We start from the raw sequence: 19,441 nt of genomic DNA, 5'->3' as shown, positions 1-19,441 counted from the left end.
ATTAAGGACATTGCTTGCTCTGCAGGCCTGTGGAACAGCTGCTCTGGGAGACAGGTGAAGGCTTGAGAAGAGGGAGCTCCTCTTCCTCATTGATGTGGACCTCAGATCAGTGAGCAGCAACTCCAGGACTAAAACAGCCTCTTCCCTAAGACAAGGAAAACCAGGGATGGGCCCAGCGGAAGCCACATAGAAGTCCACTTGCATTTCCAGGGAAGAGGGGAAAATCTCCCTGCTCAGAGCCACTCAGAAACTTTGCAACTTACTCTACCATGAAGACAGATGTGACCCTCCAACCCTTATTGCCTAATGACTCAAGATTAAAACCATGTAGACCAAAAAGAGCCTTTGTACTTGCTTCTGTTGAACCCCTGGCCAAAGCTAAACTATCCATTTTTTGCAGATATCTGAACTCCCGGACTAGATTAGGCCTTCCCTTTACATGCCCCCAGCACCTGCAATTTCTCCTTAATGGACACTACAGCTGTAATTCACCATCTGTCTTCTCCTCTCTGCTGGATTGCCCATCCTGTGAGGACAGACTGTTCTCGCTCCTCTGTCTGCATGCCCCGTGTGGCACAGAGTGCCTGACCCACAGCTCATGCTCATTCAAGGTATATCAAACGTAGGAACTGGGGAATTCATGACTGAATGAGATAAAGTGGTGAGGGCTAGCACTAGGAGTATCAGGTCCGTGAGAAAAAACACAGTGGGTGATGTCCTTCTCCTGGCCACACCCTAAGGTCAGGCTGCATATTCAGGAGGCTCTAAGTGTGATGTTAGCATCGTTTCCATTAGGCCAATCTTTTGATATTTTTGGCCAAACCAGGACTCCACTGAGTAGTTACACTAGGACACCAGTTGTAGCTAGGACCCCCCCAGGTGCACCAGGAGGGAGAGTAGCCTTATTTTTGTGGCATTATCTAAGGGTCACCTGCCCAGCAAAGCTGATGAAAATGGAAATGACTTTCTATCCCCTCTCTGTGCAACCTCACTGGAGACCTCACGAAAATGATGCCTTTTTTTGCCCTCATATTTTGCTCTTTCCAATCCAGTATCTAGTTGCGTGTTCCCATGGAGTGAGGGAAGTGGCCTCTGAGCAGAATTGAGGATGAGGCTGAAAGCCTGGCCTCAGGGGGTCCAGAGCCTCTCCAGAAGACAAGAGAATGTCAGGAGGGTGCAATTCTGCCCCACCCTCACCCCCACCCCACCCTGAGTTAACACTCCAAAGGCCCCTTCACAGTTCTTCCTCTGTGGGGAGTTGAAACAACTCCTGGGATCCTGCTTCAGTGTGGGTAAGTTTTACAGTGAAGTGAGGAAAATGAAATCTTCTAAAGGCAAGAAACCAGTCCTATAGGTTTAAATAAGACACATCCCCTATACAAAAGACTGCATTGGAAATACCATTTAATTAATTGTGTGTACTGCTTTTTACCAGTTCACAAAAGGCCATGAACATTTTTCTCAGTAGAAAATATAAATCCGTGATATAATATCTTTTAATAGTAAGAATTATTTGCATCATATATAATTACAGTTTGTGTAGTCCTAATTACCTTTCCTTGACTAATAGATTCAAATATGTGAGAAGTTTTGAGTTTAGATGACTTCACTAAAAGAAAGTAAACATTTTCGGTTCTGAACAATTTATTTATTTGTGCATCAACACCTAACTTGGCTCTGCTCCTTTCATTTGTGAAATTCTCTGCTGCTCCCTGGGTACCATGAGGTCTTCTGAGGGCTCCCCAGAGAGGGCTGTAACACCAGTCCCCCACCCTTGCCCATATCTCAAAGCCAAGTGCTCAAGAGGTAGTAGTGGATTACTTGAGAAGGTCATGGTCACAGGGGCAGCCTGGAGACACTGAGCAGATTAAATTACATTTTATTCATTGGAATTTGTGTTATGAATTTTTCATCTATCTATGTGTCTGTCTTGGTAGACTTCTGAATACAAGAAGAAAATTCTTTCATAGCCATACCTGTTCCCAGGAGGGTACATGAGACAGAATCTGAACTAAGTAATGTGAGTAGAAGGAAGGAAGGAAGGAAGGAAGGAAGGAAGGAAGGAAGGGAGGAAGGGGTTCAGAAAGGAATGCAGGAAAGACTAGTGTTAAGTTCCCAGCAGTTCCCAGGGGGATGTATGTGGGCAGTCATCAAGCTTCCTGGTTGAACCTTGTTAATTGGACATTGTGCAAGAGCCCAGGAAAAAGGCTGAAAGCCTAGTCCAACATGCCAGGCTGTCCCCTCCCCTGGTTGTGAAAGCAGCAGAGGGCTCCAGCCTGCATGACAAACCCAGCCACAGGATAAAAGTGCTCCTACCTTGGGCTCCTCACCCGCAGCATCCTCAGGAACAGCTTTATCCTGCCTCCTCTGTATCTGGTGAGTGTCCCCTCAGCTGGGAGCTTTGGGAAGACAAGCCCAGATGTGATCAGAACCAGCAGGAGGGGACCCAGACAGCGGCACCAGTGGGGGAGGGGGTGGTGGTGAGGAAAGAGCCACTGAGGCACCTGTCAGGGGGCTGTGAACCCTCAAAGCCACAGGTCTTCAGGATTCCTTCCATTCTTGTTCTGAGTATGTGATCAGGGGTGCACACAGACCCATCTGGTGTCTTAGTGTGCGTGTCCACTCCGTGTCCCCATGTCCGTCCCACACAGCTTGGCTTAGGAAGCAGCTTGGTCATGGGGACAAGTGTTTGACAAAACCCAGAGGGAAGGGACTTTTGTCTGAAGCTTCTGTGTTCACATAAAAAAATGTTTCTTTTATTTGTTCCAGATCAACCTCCTGCCGCAATGTCCTGCCAGCAGAGCCAGCAGCAGTGCCAGCCTCCTTCCAAGTGCCCCCCATTGCCCAAGTGCTCCCCAAAGAGCCCAGCACAGTGCTTGCCCTCAGCCTTCTCCAGCTGTGCTCCAGGCTCCGGGGGCAGCTGTGACCCCAGCTCCCAGGGATGGGGGGCTGCTGCCTGAGCCACCGTGGGTGCCACGGATCCCATGGATGCCGGTGCCACAGCTCTGACTCCTGTGATGGTGACAGTGTGCTGCAGTCCGGGGGCTCTGGGTGTGGCCATGGCTCTGTGGGTGGCTGCTGACTTGGGATCCTGATGCTGAGACAAGAGCTCCTAGAGGAAATGGGAATCCAAAGAGCCAGAAAAAGCCATTCTTCCCATCCCACGAGTACAGAGCCTTTCCTGCACCCCCCATTCTCTCTTGTCAAGGCTGAGCTGGGGGTATCCTTGGGGAGGGTCCCAGTCTCCTTGCTTGGTCCAGGATGGCACAGCCCCCTTCCTGCTGCACCTGTCAGTGATTGTCAGCACCTGTGCCTGAGGTCATGAAAAAATAAATGTTCTGTTCCTGTTACCCTGGGTGGTTCCTTTGTTATTCCACTCTACCCCTCCCCAGGTGACCTGATGTACATCCTCTGTCTTCTCCTCAGGCCCAGTGCTGCCGTACAGAGGGTGGTGAATCATAGTTCTAGACTAGAGAAAATGGAAGACTGTGGGTCTTTTATTCTGTCGTGTGGTGCAGTGGGTGAGAGGAGGGTCCAACTGAGCCTGTAACCATTAGTAAAAGGTGAGGTGGATGGGTGTTCCCCTCACATTGGGCTCCCTGACTTCTGTGCTGTCTCTAGCTTCCCCATTAAAAAACAGAATGCATAGTAGGCAGTTACCAGAAAATAGGCAGATAGGCAGTTGCCAATGTGGGGGAATCTGTTCCTTCTAGGGACATTTGTCAGTATTGAGAGACAGTTTTGGTTGTTTCTAGATATCGAGGTGGCAGCATCTCAGACTACTGGCATTCAGTGGGGGAGGCCAAGGCTACAGCTACACATGCCACAGAAGCACCTCACAATGTCCCCAGCCCCATCACAGGGAACTATCTGGGTCAAAATGCCAAGGTTGAAAATCATCAGGGTAGGTTAAAGAGCTAGGGAGAGGAAGGAATGGCATCAGGACAGCCAACTCCATCTGCTCAGTAAACATCCCAGAGAAAGGTGACATGACAGAGGAGGGAGAGAGAATTAGAGAGAATTAGAAAGAATCTAAGAAGTTATGGTTTTGAGAGAGGTGGAGATGAAAGCTTAGGAGGTGTGATAATGTGAAAGTGTGGATTAGGAGACAGGAAAAAGGGTAAGGGGTTGTGAGAAGTGATTCTGGGACTTAGATGAGAAACTTACTGTTGCCTGTCATATGCATGGAACCCCTAACTGACTTACATGAGCTCATTTAGTTTTCTAAACAACCCATAAGGTAGGTGCTCTTAAGAGCCAGATTATAAATGGGGAAACTAAGAATCCAGTTTTGTACCAGGACGGAGGGCACACAGCCAGTAGGTGGTGTAGCTGATGGGCTGCAGAGGTCATGCTCTGGACCTCCTTGCCATTTGGTCTTTGCCAGAGACTTTTCATGGGATCTTTGAAACAATGACTTTTTTCACTTAGCATTTATGTTGGCTTGTTTGTGTTTGGTTTTTATTTTTGTTTTATTATTATTTTTTTTAGATCTGCAGAGCAAAAGCCCAGCCATGTGTTATAATTTCAGTAAAACTTAAAAAAAAATTTACTCTTCCATACTTGGAACTTTAATATGAAATTCAATTGCCCTTATGTTGAGATCACCTGCTTAGAGATTAGTCTCACTCTCTTAGACTGTTGAAATACTGGAGTAGAAAGCATTCCAACCAAGCTATCCAAATGGTTGGATAAAGCCAACCAATGGTTGGAAAAAGCCAAGGGAACATCACAGAACCTGAATGAAATCAAAATTGAAATCTTGGGAGAAATCAGTGCAGGGCAGGATATAGAGAGCAAAATAGTAATGCTGTGTAGCACTTTGGGAGTACATTGAATTTAAAAAAAGGTTTTTTTGTTCTTAGAAAATATCAAACTGGCTATTTATTTTCACTTTAATATCCAAGGACTCAAAGTTTCTAAAGTCTTCAGGATTTAATTTTAATAAAGCGTTCCCAAGGAGTTTGCTGTTGAGACATACTCTGACCAGGTGTGATCCACTCTCCAGCTCAGCATAATTTTCTAAGGTGGGAACCACAGCTTCTATGTCTGGATCTATCACCATGAACTACTTGCCCCTCAAAACCTTAGAAATTCCTGGATACTGCTTCCCTATGGGACCAAAACAATATGGTGTCATGATGAAAGTATGCCTCAAAAAATGTACAGGGTGTGGCACAAAAACAGACACTCAGATCAATGGAACAGAATAGAGAACCCAGAAATGGACCCACAAATGTATGGCCAACTAATCTTTGACAAAGCAAGAAAGAATATCCAATGGAATAAAGACAGTCTCTTCAGCAAATGGTGCTGGGAAAACTGGACAATGACATGCAGAAGAATGAACCTGGACCACTTTCTTACACCATACACAAAAATAAACTCAAAATGGATGAAAAACCTAAATCTAAGACATGAAGCCATCAAAATCCTTGAGAAAGCAGGAAAAAACCTCTTCGACCTTGGCCGCAGCAACTTCTTACTCAACACATCTCCGGAGGCAAGGGAAACAAAAGCAAAAATCAACTATTGGGACCTCATCAAAATAAAAGTCTTCTGCACAGCAAAGGAAATAATCAGCAAAACTAAAAGGCAACTGATGGAATGGGAGAAGATATTTGTAAATGACATATCAGGTTAAGGGTTAGTGTCTAAAATTTACAAAGAACTTATCAAACTCAACACCGAAAAAACAAATAACCCAGTGAAGAAATGGGCAAAAGACATGAAAAGACACTTCTCCAAAGAAGACATCCAGATGGCCAACCAACACATGAAAAAATGTTCATCATTCATCATCAGGGAAACACAGATCAAAACCACAATGGATACCACCTCACACCTGTCAGAATGGCTAACGTTAACAACTCAGGCAACAACAGATGTTGGCAAAGATGCAGAGAAAGAGGATCTTTTTTGCAATGCTGGTGGGAATGCAAACTGGTGCACCCACTCTGGAAAACAGTATGGAGGTTCCTCAAAAAGTTAAAAATAGAGCTACCCTAGGACCCAGCAATTGCACTACTATGTATTTATCCAAGGGATACAGGTATGTTGTTTTGAAGAGACACATGCACCCCAATGTTTATAGCAGACTATCAACAATAGTCAAAGTATGGAAAGAGCCCAAATGTCCATCAATGGATGAATGGATAAAGAAGATGTGGAGTAAACACACTCATATACAATGTGGAGTATATACTCATATACAATGGAGTATTACTCAGCAATCAAAAAGAATGAAATCTTTCCATTTGCAGCTACGTGGATGGAACTAGAGGGTATTATGCTAAGTGAAATTAGTCAGTCAGAGAAAGACAAATATCATATGACTTCACTCATATGAGAACTTTAAGATACAAAACAGATGAACATAAGGGAAGGAAGCAAAAACAATATAAAAACAGGAAGGGGAACAAAACATAAAAGACTCTTAAATACAGAGAACAAACAGAGGGTTGCTGGAGGGGTTGTGGGAGGGGGGATGGGTAAGGGACATTAAGGAATCTACTCCTGAATTCATTGTTGCACTATATACTAACTAACTTGGATGTAAATTAAAAATATAAAGGTAACAAATGCCAAAAAAGTGTTTAGGGTGAATAGGCTTGACTGAGAGATCAGAGTCATAGGATGGGAGGTTGGTGGACTCAGAATCACAAAATACACAGATCTGGGCAGAACTATCGCACTTGTACAGAAGTGGCTGGGAGCTTGGCCCACATTCCTAGTAGCACACCAACTACCAGAAAAATAGGACTCAGCCTTTGAAAAAATAAAGCCTGACATCCACTAAGTACTGTAGAATGATAGTTGGAGCCTCAGAAGTACCCGTTGGTTTCAAGCTCTCAATGCCAAAGTGTCCAAGAACTCCTGCAGTCAATAAGTCCACTCAGGAGGGGGAAGAAACAGGAGTTGGACAAACCCATAAGGTTTGGACCTGCAACACCAGGACAAAAAAACCCAGAAGTTATGCAGTTTACAATGCTGCCCCTGAGAGGACCCCAACAGCTGAGAGCTCAATGGGTAGAGAGATGCCCAGTTTTCATCAGAAGACTGCCCCCAACACCCAGTCCAGGACTCAATAGTCAATAATTCATTGATTCAGAAAATGTTTATTTCCTATGTGCAGAAACCACTGTAGGTCCTGAGACATAAAGGAGAACAAGAAAGACAGTCCCCTTGTTTGTTGGCAGCACAGTAGAATAAGGCACAAGGAGCCCTCTGTCTAGCTGGCTTCTCATACTCTTGGACTGGGGAAGCAGGGATGTACGTTTGGTTAACACAATAAAGGACCTCAGCTTGGGAAAAATATCGAGTCTTAAACATACTGGCTTTGCTGGTGGAAAAAAGTTCATGTGGAGACTTATTGCTTCCATACCACAGGCAATTGTCAAGTAAGAACAAGGGATGAATTATTCACTATGATGGGGAGCCTACTAGTGCACACATAGGCCTCTGCCCTCATGCCTTTTTGGATTTCTCTCCTTCGCTCCTTCCAAAGTCCCAGTGAAAAACCATGCCTGCACCAGTGCTGTGCAGGTACTCTCATTTGCTCCCTGTTATGCTGTGTTTGAGTATCTCAAAGTGGGTGGCCACAACCACAGGTCTTCCAGTGGCAGGTAAACAAACACATTTACTATTAATAATGTTTTATCACAGCTATTATTTTTAATTATAGCTGTGATATAAAACATCTGTCTATTCTTATGCATAATTATATCCCAGAATCTCTAGTGTTATAATAAAATGAATGAGACAATTCTACACAACTGATTTAAATGCAATTTCTACAAATGTTAGTTATTCACATCAGTTGCATCATGGTAAGTGTAGATAATAACACTACCACAGGTACCAATTGTTATTCACCTTCTACCAATGATAACTCACCTTTCAGCTAAATTTTCCCTGACTACTCCAGCCTAGATGAATCACCTCCTCCTCTGAACTACTCCTAAAACCTGAAACCCAGAAACACACAGAGTGAGTGATTTACTGACACATCATTCATTACATGTAGGTTAGTTTCTTGTTTCTATCTCTATTTCAACTCTGAAAATCTATGGTCCATTTTGCCTTGATAACATTGTAGCCTTTTCCCTCCCTAAACAGCTCTACCTTAAGACAGCCATTGCTTAAAAAAACCCAAGGAAACAAAGCCATGGATATCTAACTCTATAATCAATGCTCTTAATGAACATAACATTCTAGTCCCTTCCATCAGCCACATCTGCCCTCAATCATCAGCTTTATCACCTCTCTCTTTGCAGGGACCCCTGTGACTCCTGGGTTTCACGAATTCCTCTCTGTGGCCCCAACCTAAACCAGGTAGGGATGGAGTTGAGGGAAACCCAGCAGAAGGTGACTTGTATTTCAAGAATAGAGAAACAGCCAATGATAGTTTTTGAATGCTTTGAATTTGGAACTTTACAAAAAAATTGTTGGGGTTACTTTTCAACTGTTGCCCCAAAGGACTCAAGATTTCACCCATTTGGCCAAAACAGGCCTCTGTCCTTGCTTCTGGAGAGTCATAAAATATGTAAAATAAGTGTTCATTTCTGCAAGAGATTTGAACATTGGGTTGTCCTCCATGTTAGGACATTAGCTCAGCCCTCCTGCTCTCTTTCCCAGGAATCCCAGTTCAGTCCCTGGGTGCCATGAATCTTCTTTGAGGCCCCAGTCAGCCCAGACAGGGTCTCAGCTCTATTCTTCCATTGTTGTACCTCCTGATCTCACTCTGGGAGCTCAGGAGACAGTAAGCAATTCTCTGTGCATGTACCAGAGTGCTGGGCTGTGTGCAGGGTGAAGGAAGGCTGACACCAAAGACAGTGACCTCACGACTGAAGATGTTATGCACAGTTGCATTACAGCATTTAGCATGTGATGTTTGACTCCATATTTTTGAATGTGTTTGTATTAATAGTTCTGTCGCTCTCTCCTGAAAGACTGTGAGCTACCCAAGAACAGACAAGTGTGATATTCATCCATGTATGCCTGGTTTCCTGCAAAGTCCTTGAGCAGAGCCTGGTGTTAAGAAATGTGAGCTGAATGAATGATGCAGGTGGCATGAAGGTAGACAGTGTGCAAATTTCCTGTTTCCCTTATCAGATGTCCTGCTAAGTCACAGGAAGGTGACGAATGCAAGGACAGTCCTAGGAGTGTGCCAGGCTGTCCCCTCTCTGGGTTGTGAAAGCAGCAGATGGCTCCAGCCTGCACGACAAACCCAGCCACAGGATAAAAGTGCTCCTACCTTGGGCTCCTCACCCGCAGCATCCTCAGGAACAGCTTTATCCTGCCTCCTCTGTATCTGGTGAGTGTCCCCTCAGTTGGGAGCGTGGGGAAGACAAGTCCAGATGTGATCAGAACCAGCAGGAGGGGACCCAGACAGCGGCACCAGCGGGGGAGGGGGTGGTGGTGAGGAAAGAGCTACTGAGGCACCTGTCAGGGGGCTGTGAACCCTCAAAGTCTCAGGTCTTCAGGATTCCTTCCATTCTTATTCTGAGTATGTGGTCAGGGGTGCACACAGACCCATCTGGTGTCTTAGTGTGCATGTCCACTCCGTGTCCCCATGTCCGTCCCACACAGCTTGGTTTAGGAAGCAGCTTGGTCATGGGGACAAGTGTTTGACAAAACCCAGAGGGAAGGGACTTTTGTCTGAAGCTTCTGTGTTCACATAAAAAAATGTTTCTTTTATTTGTTCCAGATCAACCTCCTGCCGCAATGTCCTGCCAGCAGAGCCAGCAGCAGTGCCAGCCTCCTTCCAAGTGCCCCCCATTGCCCAAGTGCCCCCCGAAGAGCCCAGCACAGTGCTTGCCCCCAGCCTCCTCCAGCTGTGCTCCAGGCTCCGGGGCCAGCTGTGACCCCAGCTCCGGGGGTGACTGCTGCCTGAGCCACCGCAGGTGCCACGGATCCCATGGAGGCCGGCGCCACAGCTCCAGCTCCTGTGATGGTGGCAGTGCGCTGCAGTCCGGGGTCTCTGGGTGTGGCCATGGCTCTGTGGGTGGTTGCTGACTTGGGATCCTGATGCTGAGACAAGTGCTCCTAGAGGGAATGAGAATCGAAAGTGCCTGGGAAATCTCCTGGTGATGCAGACTTTCCAACATCCCCTAATCTCCCTTTCCTGGCTGAGCACATGATCTGTTCATGGAGATGGGGAAGTGGTGAGCTCTCCCCAGAGGGTTCTGTAGATGTCTTTTCCAGGAGCCCACATGGTGCTTCATAGCATTATCACCTCTGTCTGACAAGGTAGAAAAATAAAGCTTCTTGTTACATCAACTGTCTCTCACTTGTCCTTTGACTGCATTGTTCCAGGATACTTAGTGGGTCCCCTCCCTGAACTCCTGCGGGTCCAGCATGCCAGCACGAGGACTAATCCTGGCATGGGACTAAGACATTAAGGGCTCGTATGTTTCTCATACAGAGGGACCCTGAGAACTTCAGGGTGGAAGTGTGGACACGGTCTGCTAGCCAAGGCCTGACCGTGCTTATGTGATATGGTGGGAAGAGACCATCTGATGCTGGAATCCACATTTCTGTTGAGGGTAGTAGAGTGGATCAGAAATTGAGAAAAATGAAACCAAAGAGGAGGCAGAAAGGAAGATCTGAGGGAGGAAGATCAAGTTAACCTACAAATGATGGGTTTGAGAAAGAGGGGTGAGCTGCAAAGTTAATAAATCCCAAATAAATCTGAGTTGAGCGTTCCCTGAGAGAGTGCCTGGTGCATTCAGTGTGTGAGGGGCTCTGAGCTCTGAGAAAACTGAGAAAAAAAATAGAACATGAGAAATGTCTCAGGGAGTTACAGATTGGACACCTATAAATTTCTTTCAAGAGATCTCAGGTAGGATGAAACTCATTTTCATTATTTTTTGGCCGTTGAATGCCACTTTTCAAAGTCAACGTATCAAGGAGACATGGCAATGCTACAGTTACATGGGGTCCCAAGTGGGGGAGATCCCGCCCCAACTTTGGAATAGGGGAACATTTATCTGTATGCCAAACTGACTTTGTCATTCTTGATGAGAACCAAATTTGTTGTTTCACTTGTATCACTAGATTTTTGAAATAGATGGTACAAAACAATGGGGGTCTGTTACACCCAAGCCAGGATGGCTCTTGAAATGATTTCAGAAAGATGAAAAGACATTATGTAACTATGGCTACAGGCAGAGTTGAAATATTTGAGAGAAATCAGAGTTAGAGCTTGGAAATTATAGACAAAGCACAAGATCTGTGTGATATTTTGGGAATTCAACTGGATTAAGTATACTTTTGTCATTTCATTTTTTAAAAGTAGTAATCTGAAAATTAGTTTTGCTACAATATTCTTGGACATATAATTTCTTAAGAAACTGAAATAAAAAGTGTCAAAATGAACCCAAATCTGTTCTGTCAGTCCAATCACTCAACTTGCTTACACTTGCTTAGAACTCCTCGAGGAAGTGGCCACAGACATGGGGCCTACATTCAAGCAGAGTTTGAAATGAACATGATTGGCTACTTGATCTTGGATATTTGAAACATTCTTGAGAGATATTCTTTAAATGTAAGAGTTTAAATACACAACAGAAAAAAGGAAAAAGGACGCATAAGCTCGGTGCAGAGGATTTGCTGCCTGCTGTTGAAACATGCAAGCCACCACATTCAACTATGTTTGCGCAAAGCCACAAACATTGATCAGTCTGTTCTGCTTGGCCTCAAATCCACAGGGGCCATGTACATTTCAGGTGGCTAGCATATGAGATTCATCGATCAAATTCTAGCTGCATAAAACAAACTCAGGAAACAAGAGATGTTGTTGAGGAGGTGGAGAAAGGGGGACCCTCTTGCACTGTTGGTGGGAATGCAAACTGGTGCAGCCACTCTGGAAAACAGTATAGAGGTTCCTCAAAAAGTTAAAAATAGAGCTACCCTATGACCCAGCAATTGCAGTAGTAGGTATTTACCCAAAGGCTACAAAAATGCTGATTCAAAGGGACACATGCACCCCAATGTTTATAGTAGTGCTATCAATAATAGCCAAATTATGGAAAGAGCCAAAATGTCCATCAACTAATGAATGGATAAAGAAGATGTGGTATATTGCTTGGCAGTCAAAAAGAAAGAATGAAATCTTGCCATTTGCAATAACATGGATGGAACTAGAGGGTATTATGCTAAGTGAAGTAAGTCAGAGAAAGACAATTATCATATGATTTCACTCATATGTGGAATTTAAGAAACAAAACAGATGAAAATAGGGGAAGGGCAGGAAAAATCACATAAATACAGAGTGGTATGCAAACCATAAGAGAGTCTTAAATATAGAGAACAAACTTGAGGATTCATGGAGGGGAATTAGAAGGGGGGATGGGCTAAATGGGTGATGGGGATTAAGGAGGGCACTTGTGATGAGCACTGGGTGTAATATGTAAGTGATGAATCACTAAATTCTACTCCTGAAACCATAGTTACACTGTATGTTAACTAACTTGGATTTAAATAACATGAAAAAAATTCTAGCTGCACATCAACTTGGGAGCAGTGTAATAAGAATACAGAGTGCTTAAATTCAAATCCCAGCTATGCAACTTAAGAGCTCAGCAAATGACTGTCAGTGTCCTCATCTAAAAAATGAGGATAATAACATTGTGTTTTGTGTAGTGACTAAATTATGTTAATGCATGTAAATAATGCAGAAAATTACTTAAATGTTAGTGTTTATTGGCATTTATTATGAAGAATGAAAGAATAAAGTCTGAAATTCAGAAGCTTCCAAGGATTCCTGCTGTTGGTATATCTAATCTGGTTGAAGAAAGAAAGAAGCAGGGTCAATGAATATAGTTCAGACATGAGACACTAGAGCAGTCACAGGAAGTCAGATGTAATTAGGCATGGTTCCAACACTAAACATTGTCTCCAGTAGCTGGAGGAAAAATCCATTCTTTATACTTGGTTAGGGTTGTATCAAGCCATCCTGGGACCATCAATTCATTTTTTCAGTCATTCATAACACAAATACTTACTAAGCATGTGTTGCGTGCCACCTGCCATTCTAGGCAGTGGGGATACAATGGGAACCAGACGAAGTTGCTACTCACTTGGAGCAGACACACAAGTGGGGACTTTGCAGGTAGGGACTGATTTTCTTGGTGTGCATCCAGTGTGCTATGGTCTCAATATTTATGTCTCCCCCTGCTGGAAGCCCAGCTATCCCAGCCCGAGTGGCAGGGCCCGGGCTTTGGACGGATTGGTGACTGCGGGGCGGCCCACCGACAGTGAAGCTTCTTGTACTCCCGCTTTTAGGTAATTTGGCCTTATTAAAGTACCTGGGGTATTGTCTGTTGGGGAATTGCCCTCGGCAGGCCCCCTGGGAAAAGAACTATTAGGGAAGAAAATAAAGTTCCACCAGAAATTGTGCAGCCTTACGTTTAGCCCTTGCCATCCCCTAAGGAGACTCCACTTACAGGAAGGATAGCCTTATACATTTGCCAGCAAAGAGGGCCTGTAAAGGAAAGACATATGGATTTGAAAGCCCCACTCCGGCAACTAAGGAGTGTATCTCTGGGCACAGGTGACTTCAACCCCTAGGCCCACCTGGCCCCCGGAGGCATTCCAGATGATGACTGAACCTAGTTGGTTAAGGTACAGAATGGTTCATTAGTTCCTAGGTGCCTTGTCTCTCTGAGAATGTATGAGGCATGAGTTTCTAAGGCTTTTTCAGCCCCTTTCTGGCACCTTGGACCAAGGCAAACACATTGTTCTTCTGGCCTCATGTGGTTAGGAGGTCATGTCCCTGTAACTGTTCCACTTGAGGTGTTAGGAAATGGAGGGCCTTTCACAAGAACAGCAAAGCAAATGCTTTGTAGATTATAGATAAACGCAGATGCATAATGGAATAATGTAAGAAATTGATCTATAATCAAAGGGTATGCAGGAAAGTTAGGGGAAAATCACCATGTTATTTCTTAAAGGTTGTTTATACATAGGAACATTTTCAAAATTAGGTAATGTTAGAAAAACATAGATGACTTATGCTACAAGGAAATCACTAGCATATATAATGCCACGTTTACTGGAATAAATCAGCCAGTTCAACACACTGCTGTTGTCTGTGTCCATTTTTATTTTTTGCTTTTATTTTAGCTTTTTATTGTAGTTTTTATTTTAGTTTTTTATTTTAGTTTTGTTTTATTTTCACTTTTTCACTGATGCTGTTCATCCTTCGGGAACTCTGGACCTGCTGGAGCTGAACTCCGGCATCCCCTAAATTCATATTTTGAAGTCCTAACCCCCAGAGTGATGGTGTTAGGTGGTGGAGCATTTGGGAGGTGATGAAGTCCCATGGGATTAGTGCCCTTATAAAAGAGACCCCATATCTTCATCCATGTGAGGTTGCAGAAAAAAATGGCCATCTAGAAAGCGGGTGCCCACCAGACAGTCTGTTGGTGCCTTGGCCTTGCACTTCCCAGCCTCCAGAACTATGAGAAACCAATTTCTGTTGCTAGCATTTTATTACAGTTGACGAAATGGACAAGCTGGGTTCTCATCTGGTGTGTGCTGGGCACCAGCATAGGTGGGATAAACTCAGCCTTGGCAAAATCTGAGGCATGAAGATGTTGAATTGTGTGGGAGTTAACAAGGGCATCTAGTGACAATGGGCCCCTCAGCAGAGCCAACAATACTAGAGGGAGAAAGACAAGTCATTAAAGGAAAAAGGTTAGTGGGGGCCCTGCTTACTATTGTTGCATCACAAACCACCTCAAACTTTAGTGGTGTGAAACAACTACTGCAGTTTTCTAACAGTTTTGTGGGTCAAGAATTCAGGAAGGGGTCAGCTGGGCAATTCTCTTTTGAGTCTTTCAAGTATTTATAGTTAGATGTCGACTGGAACTGTGGTCACCTGAAGGTTTGACTGGGCTGGACACCCAAGAAGGCTCACTCAGATGGCTGGCTATTGATTCTGGCTGTCAGCTGGGGGATCTACAGCTGGCACCTATACATGGCCTCTCTGACATTATAGGGTTGTCCTGAGACTTCTTACAAGATACCTGGTGTTCCCCAGGGACACCTCCCAGGGAGAGCCTCCCAAGAGCACCAGATGAGATCTGCATGACCTTTTGTCATGCAGAAGTCACATGGCATCATTTCTACCATATTTGGTAGGTTAAAGCAATCACAAGCCTGCTTAGATTCAAAAGGGGAGAATACAGTCCCCATCTCTCAATGAGATACATGCCAAAGAATTTTGGGAAAAGTTAAAAAAACTATCATATGGGGGTATTGAACACTATCCTCGTCCTCTCTCCAGTTCACATTACTTATTACTGGAGCCCCAGTGTAAACTTGTGTTCCCACAGTGTTTTTAAAGGACTCAGCTTTGGCCATGGTTGTAATATATTCAAGCTTTGAAGAGGATGGCTGGTCCTGTAGCTCTGATGTACCTAGAATCATTATTGCAATGATAACGTCCTGTCAAAGATATCAAAGGTTTTTACCTATGTCACGTTAAATTATTATTTCATCCTAGGAAACTAAAATAAAGTACAGTGAGAAAATATTACAAAACTAATATATATCTACCAGAAACACTAGTAAAATGATATCAGCCACTTCTATTACCAATCACATCATTATTATTTCCACCAATTGTTATTCAAATCTCATCTTCCTTTTGCCCCAAAGCTTTCTGGCCAATAGGACATGAGCATCCCTATCTCTGACCACTCCCATGACTCTTTGATCAATAGCACAAACAACATAGTTAGATTTGCGAGTCTTGCCACATTGCCAAGTGTAGACTGCTAATCTCTGGCTCTGCTTTTAATTCCAACATCTCTGGTTCATTTTGCCTGTAATGGTTGTGGTTTTAGCTTTGTTTTTTTTTTCTTAGACGTTTCTAGCTTTATCTTCCTATTTAAAAGAGAAGAGGAAGGATGGGATTTTTGACTCCAATGTCTATGTTCTTAGTTAGCACATTGTCCTGCCTCCCATTATCTTAGTTTCCTCCCCTTTCAGATTCAACTTCCCTCAGATGGCAGCTTTATTTCCTCCTTCTTCCAAGAAACTTCCTGCCCAGGCATTCCTGGCTCTTGGGTCCCCTGTGTTCTTTTAAACAACCTTAACGGGACCACCACAGGACATCTCAGCTTCTGCCTCCTATTCAAAAGCCATTTTGAAGGCCAAAGACCTCACCCACCACCCACAAGTGAGACTAGTTACAATGTCTGGACACCTCACTCCTGTCAGGGCAACGGGAAATTGATACCAAAGGCTATGACATAAGTCCTCTGGAATTCCTACACACTTACATTATAGCAGGTATCATTCTAGCTCATAATAACTTTGTTACTCATCACTCTGCACTATGCCTGCTGCACTGTAAGATTCTCAAGAGTGGGAACTGTTGTATACATTTCTGAAGTGTGCACTCAATTCATGTTTGAATGAATGAATGAATGAATGAATGAAAAACTAGCCTTCAAAAGTCCTGAGGGTCAGGGCCAGATATTTTTGGGCCATGGAGGGACTTCCCTGCTATCAGAAAAACATCTGGCCATCTAATGAGGAAATGTTGAAGGCCTGGACCTAAAGATCTGCTACTCAGATTATAACTTATCACTGTCACCACTCTCCATGTCTCAGCACCTTTTTTTCCTGCCTAAATCAAAGAAGTAAGAAAGAAAATTTTGGGATTGATCAGTAATCATATTGAGCCAGGTCATTTCCGCCTGACACCCTTTCTATTTCCCTGCTGCCTGTAGATGACCTAAACTGTGGGCTGAGGGTCATAGGGTCAGGATCTGCAATAGTGGTAAAGGGGCAACAGGACAGGGTTTATAGTAATTTTTACATTTATACTCCTGTATCAACGTGAGGTAATGGATTACTTTATTCTTTATTTCCTCCAGTATTACTGGACTGAGAAGTCCTGTCAGGATAAATCAATAGCAGTGTCAGCCTGTCCCAACTGCCTAACCTCAAATATCCTTTAGAAGTCTGGCTCTACCTCTCTTTCTGTTGTGATTCCAGTTCTAGGGGAAGCTGCTCCCTGAGCCACTATGAGACCCACAAATGCTACTGACAGCACCATAAGAGCATTCTGGAGGCCACAGTTGCTGCTGTGGCCCTGCAGGGGGAGGGGCTATTCTCCTGTGTCATGAGGACCACAGAGCATCAGAGTTGGAGGAAACAAGGAAGCACATGCCTGTCCCAGTCTGGAGCTTCTCTTCCTCTTCCTCTCTGCCACATCTGGGGTTGAGCTTTCACGATGGCACCCTTAAGGGTCTGAACTGGCCCATGAAGCTCATTCCTTTTGCTCTCCAGAGGTCTGTGTTATCTCAACTTATGCCACTGTCTCTGGCCTTGTGGAATCATAAAGATTCTCCACTTGAACACTATCTGACTGTGGGCTGCATTTGTACCGCTCCACTACCCACCTTCCCCTTCCCAGACAACCTGGGTTTTTCCCTTCTCTTCTGCTGCCCAGAGAACAGCCCTATGCTGCATGTGATGGGGACCACAGGACCAGAGGAGGGTGAAGAAGTAGGTTTTCCTCCATTCAAAGGGAGTCTTTGGAAACTGAGTCAGGTAAAACATCAGGAATCATGATGGAAGTAGGCCTCGTGTGTTTTGACCCTGATACGAGCAGGACCCTGCAGTCATGGGACATCTTTGCTGCCCCCACTTCCTCCTCTTCTTCACAGTGCTCCTCCCCATCGACCCAGGCTCTCCATCGTGCATCTGCCAGGCCCACACCCTTAGAACCCCTCCCTTGGCAGTCTTTTCCCCTGTCCCCCATTTCAAATTCTTCACTTTTTATACACTGCAACCTCTCCTTTCTTGGTCTTCATTTGATGGGTGGCTTAATGCTCTCCTCCACCATCCATTTTGGTCTTATTCTTCTTTGCCCACTTCTGATTCCCTGTCCCTCTCACCCCGTCATTCAGTCAGGGAGCTCAGAACCATGTTCTTATAGGAACTCGGTAAGCAGACCCTGGGCCTCCCAACATCACATTAGATCTCACCTCATTTCACACAGGAAAACTCCAGGCTTTCACCAATCTGTCTTCACCAATACCTCTGCCTAACCCCCTTCTATGTAATGCACAAACCCCCAAAGGTTCTTGTGAGCTGGGGAGGTGGGTATGAATGGCTATGTTTCTGTTCCTGAGACAGGAGAAGGCCTGTTGGGGCAAAGACTTGGACATGTTAGACAAAGGTTGCAATGCTAATGAGAAGCTTTGTTTTTTCACAGGGACATAAAGGAGAGGGGAAGCTTTGACCTCCTGGAGACCTCCCTCTGGAGGTCTGGAGATACACCCTCTGGGGGAATACTCTGAAATCTAAGGAGTATCTCTGCCAGAGAGAGGGGACAGGAAGAAGATGCACCCCCTCAGGTGGCTTTCAGTCATTTTGGAATTTTTTCCCCCCAAATGCTTTTACTTAATCTCATGACCAGGGTCAGCAGCCGCCCCCAGAGCCATGGCCACACCAGGAACCCCCGGACTGCAGCCCACCGCCACCGTCACAGGAGTTGGAGCTGTGGCGCTGGCATCTGCGGGATCCGTGGCGCCTGCGGTGACCCAGGCAGCAGCCACCTCCGGAGCTGCGGCCACAGACGCCCTCGGAGACTGGAGCACAGTTGGGGGGGGGGGGTGGGGCTGGGGGCGAGCACTGTGCTGGGCTTTTCGGGGGGCACTTGGGAGGGGGCCAGCACTGCTGCTGGCTCTGCCCGCAGGACATTGCGGCGGGAGGGCAGGGAGCCTGAGCAAACCACAACCCAAACCAAGTGTGTGTCAGTGCAGAGGCTTCGGGCCTTGTTTCCTCGTTCATCTGTGGATCCTTCTTCTCTGGTCCACTGTTCCCCAAGCCGAGAGCAGGCGGGCACCGGAAACTCTCTGGAGTAGCGCCGGGGGTTGGGGGTATGCTGTCCTGCCCCCTGCTCTGTGCAGGAGTCTCCCCAACCTGCACGTCCTCTCTCCCCCACGACGCCCCCAAAGCGGGCCTGTCCCGCAGACGCAGTGAACACGCCCCCCTGTGGGCATTCGGTGCGCACTGCAACACTGCCCCTCGTCTCTGCACCTGAGGATGTAAACCACCCAGGGGTGAGCAGGCGGGGAGGAAGCGTCTGGAAAAACAAGGAAGGAGAGGCCCTGAGGTCAAATGAGTCACAGAGCCCCTCTCAGGGTTTGTGGACGCTTCCTCCTCATGAGCCCGGTTCCCATCAGCTGCCCGCCGTGGGTCTCTTTGTCCACCTCTATCCTGTCTTCCGGCTCCCCTCTCTTTGCTGAAGCACAGACACATCTGCTCAACCCCATCAGCTCAGGCTGCCCCCAGCTGGACATTTACTGATTCTGTGGAAACAGAAGAAGGCTCCGCCTCAGGCAGTTGTGGACCAAGGAGCCCAGGACTTGAGCCCTCGTATGCTGAGCGTTATGACCAGCGGCACAAGTGTATG

At 45.6% G+C, this 19,441-nt stretch overlaps 2 protein-coding genes and 1 pseudogene across 2 annotated transcripts; 2 read left to right on the top strand and 1 right to left on the bottom strand.

Annotated features, from left to right (window-relative positions):
- The first annotated feature begins 2,267 nt into the window (after positions 1 to 2,267).
- On the top strand, positions 2,268 to 3,298 carry LOC128772930 (late cornified envelope protein 3A-like; annotated as a pseudogene).
- A 5,924-nt stretch (positions 3,299 to 9,222) lies between these two features.
- LOC109256993 (late cornified envelope protein 3A-like) lies at positions 9,223 to 10,281 on the top strand. The gene is made up of 2 exons (XM_019432778.2): positions 9,223 to 9,316; positions 9,710 to 10,281. The coding sequence occupies exon 2, from the start codon at positions 9,727 to 9,729 to the stop codon at positions 10,015 to 10,017; it is 291 nt and encodes a 96-aa protein (XP_019288323.1). The 5' UTR covers positions 9,223 to 9,316; positions 9,710 to 9,726; the 3' UTR covers positions 10,018 to 10,281.
- Positions 10,282 to 18,444: 8,163 nt separating this feature from the next.
- On the bottom strand, positions 18,445 to 18,726 carry LOC109256979 (late cornified envelope protein 3A-like). The gene has a single exon (XM_053888822.1). The coding sequence runs from the start codon at positions 18,724 to 18,726 to the stop codon at positions 18,445 to 18,447; it is 282 nt and encodes a 93-aa protein (XP_053744797.1).
- Between the last annotated feature and the right edge of the window lie 715 nt (positions 18,727 to 19,441).

The sequence above is a fragment of the Panthera pardus genome, unplaced genomic scaffold (genome assembly GCF_024362965.1).
Source record: "Panthera pardus isolate Hobbes unplaced genomic scaffold, ASM2436296v1 HiC_scaffold_11, whole genome shotgun sequence".
NCBI lineage: Eukaryota > Metazoa > Chordata > Mammalia > Carnivora > Felidae > Panthera > Panthera pardus.
The sequence above is the reverse complement of the archived record's forward strand: the minus strand, read 5'-3'. Positions and strand labels throughout refer to the sequence as shown.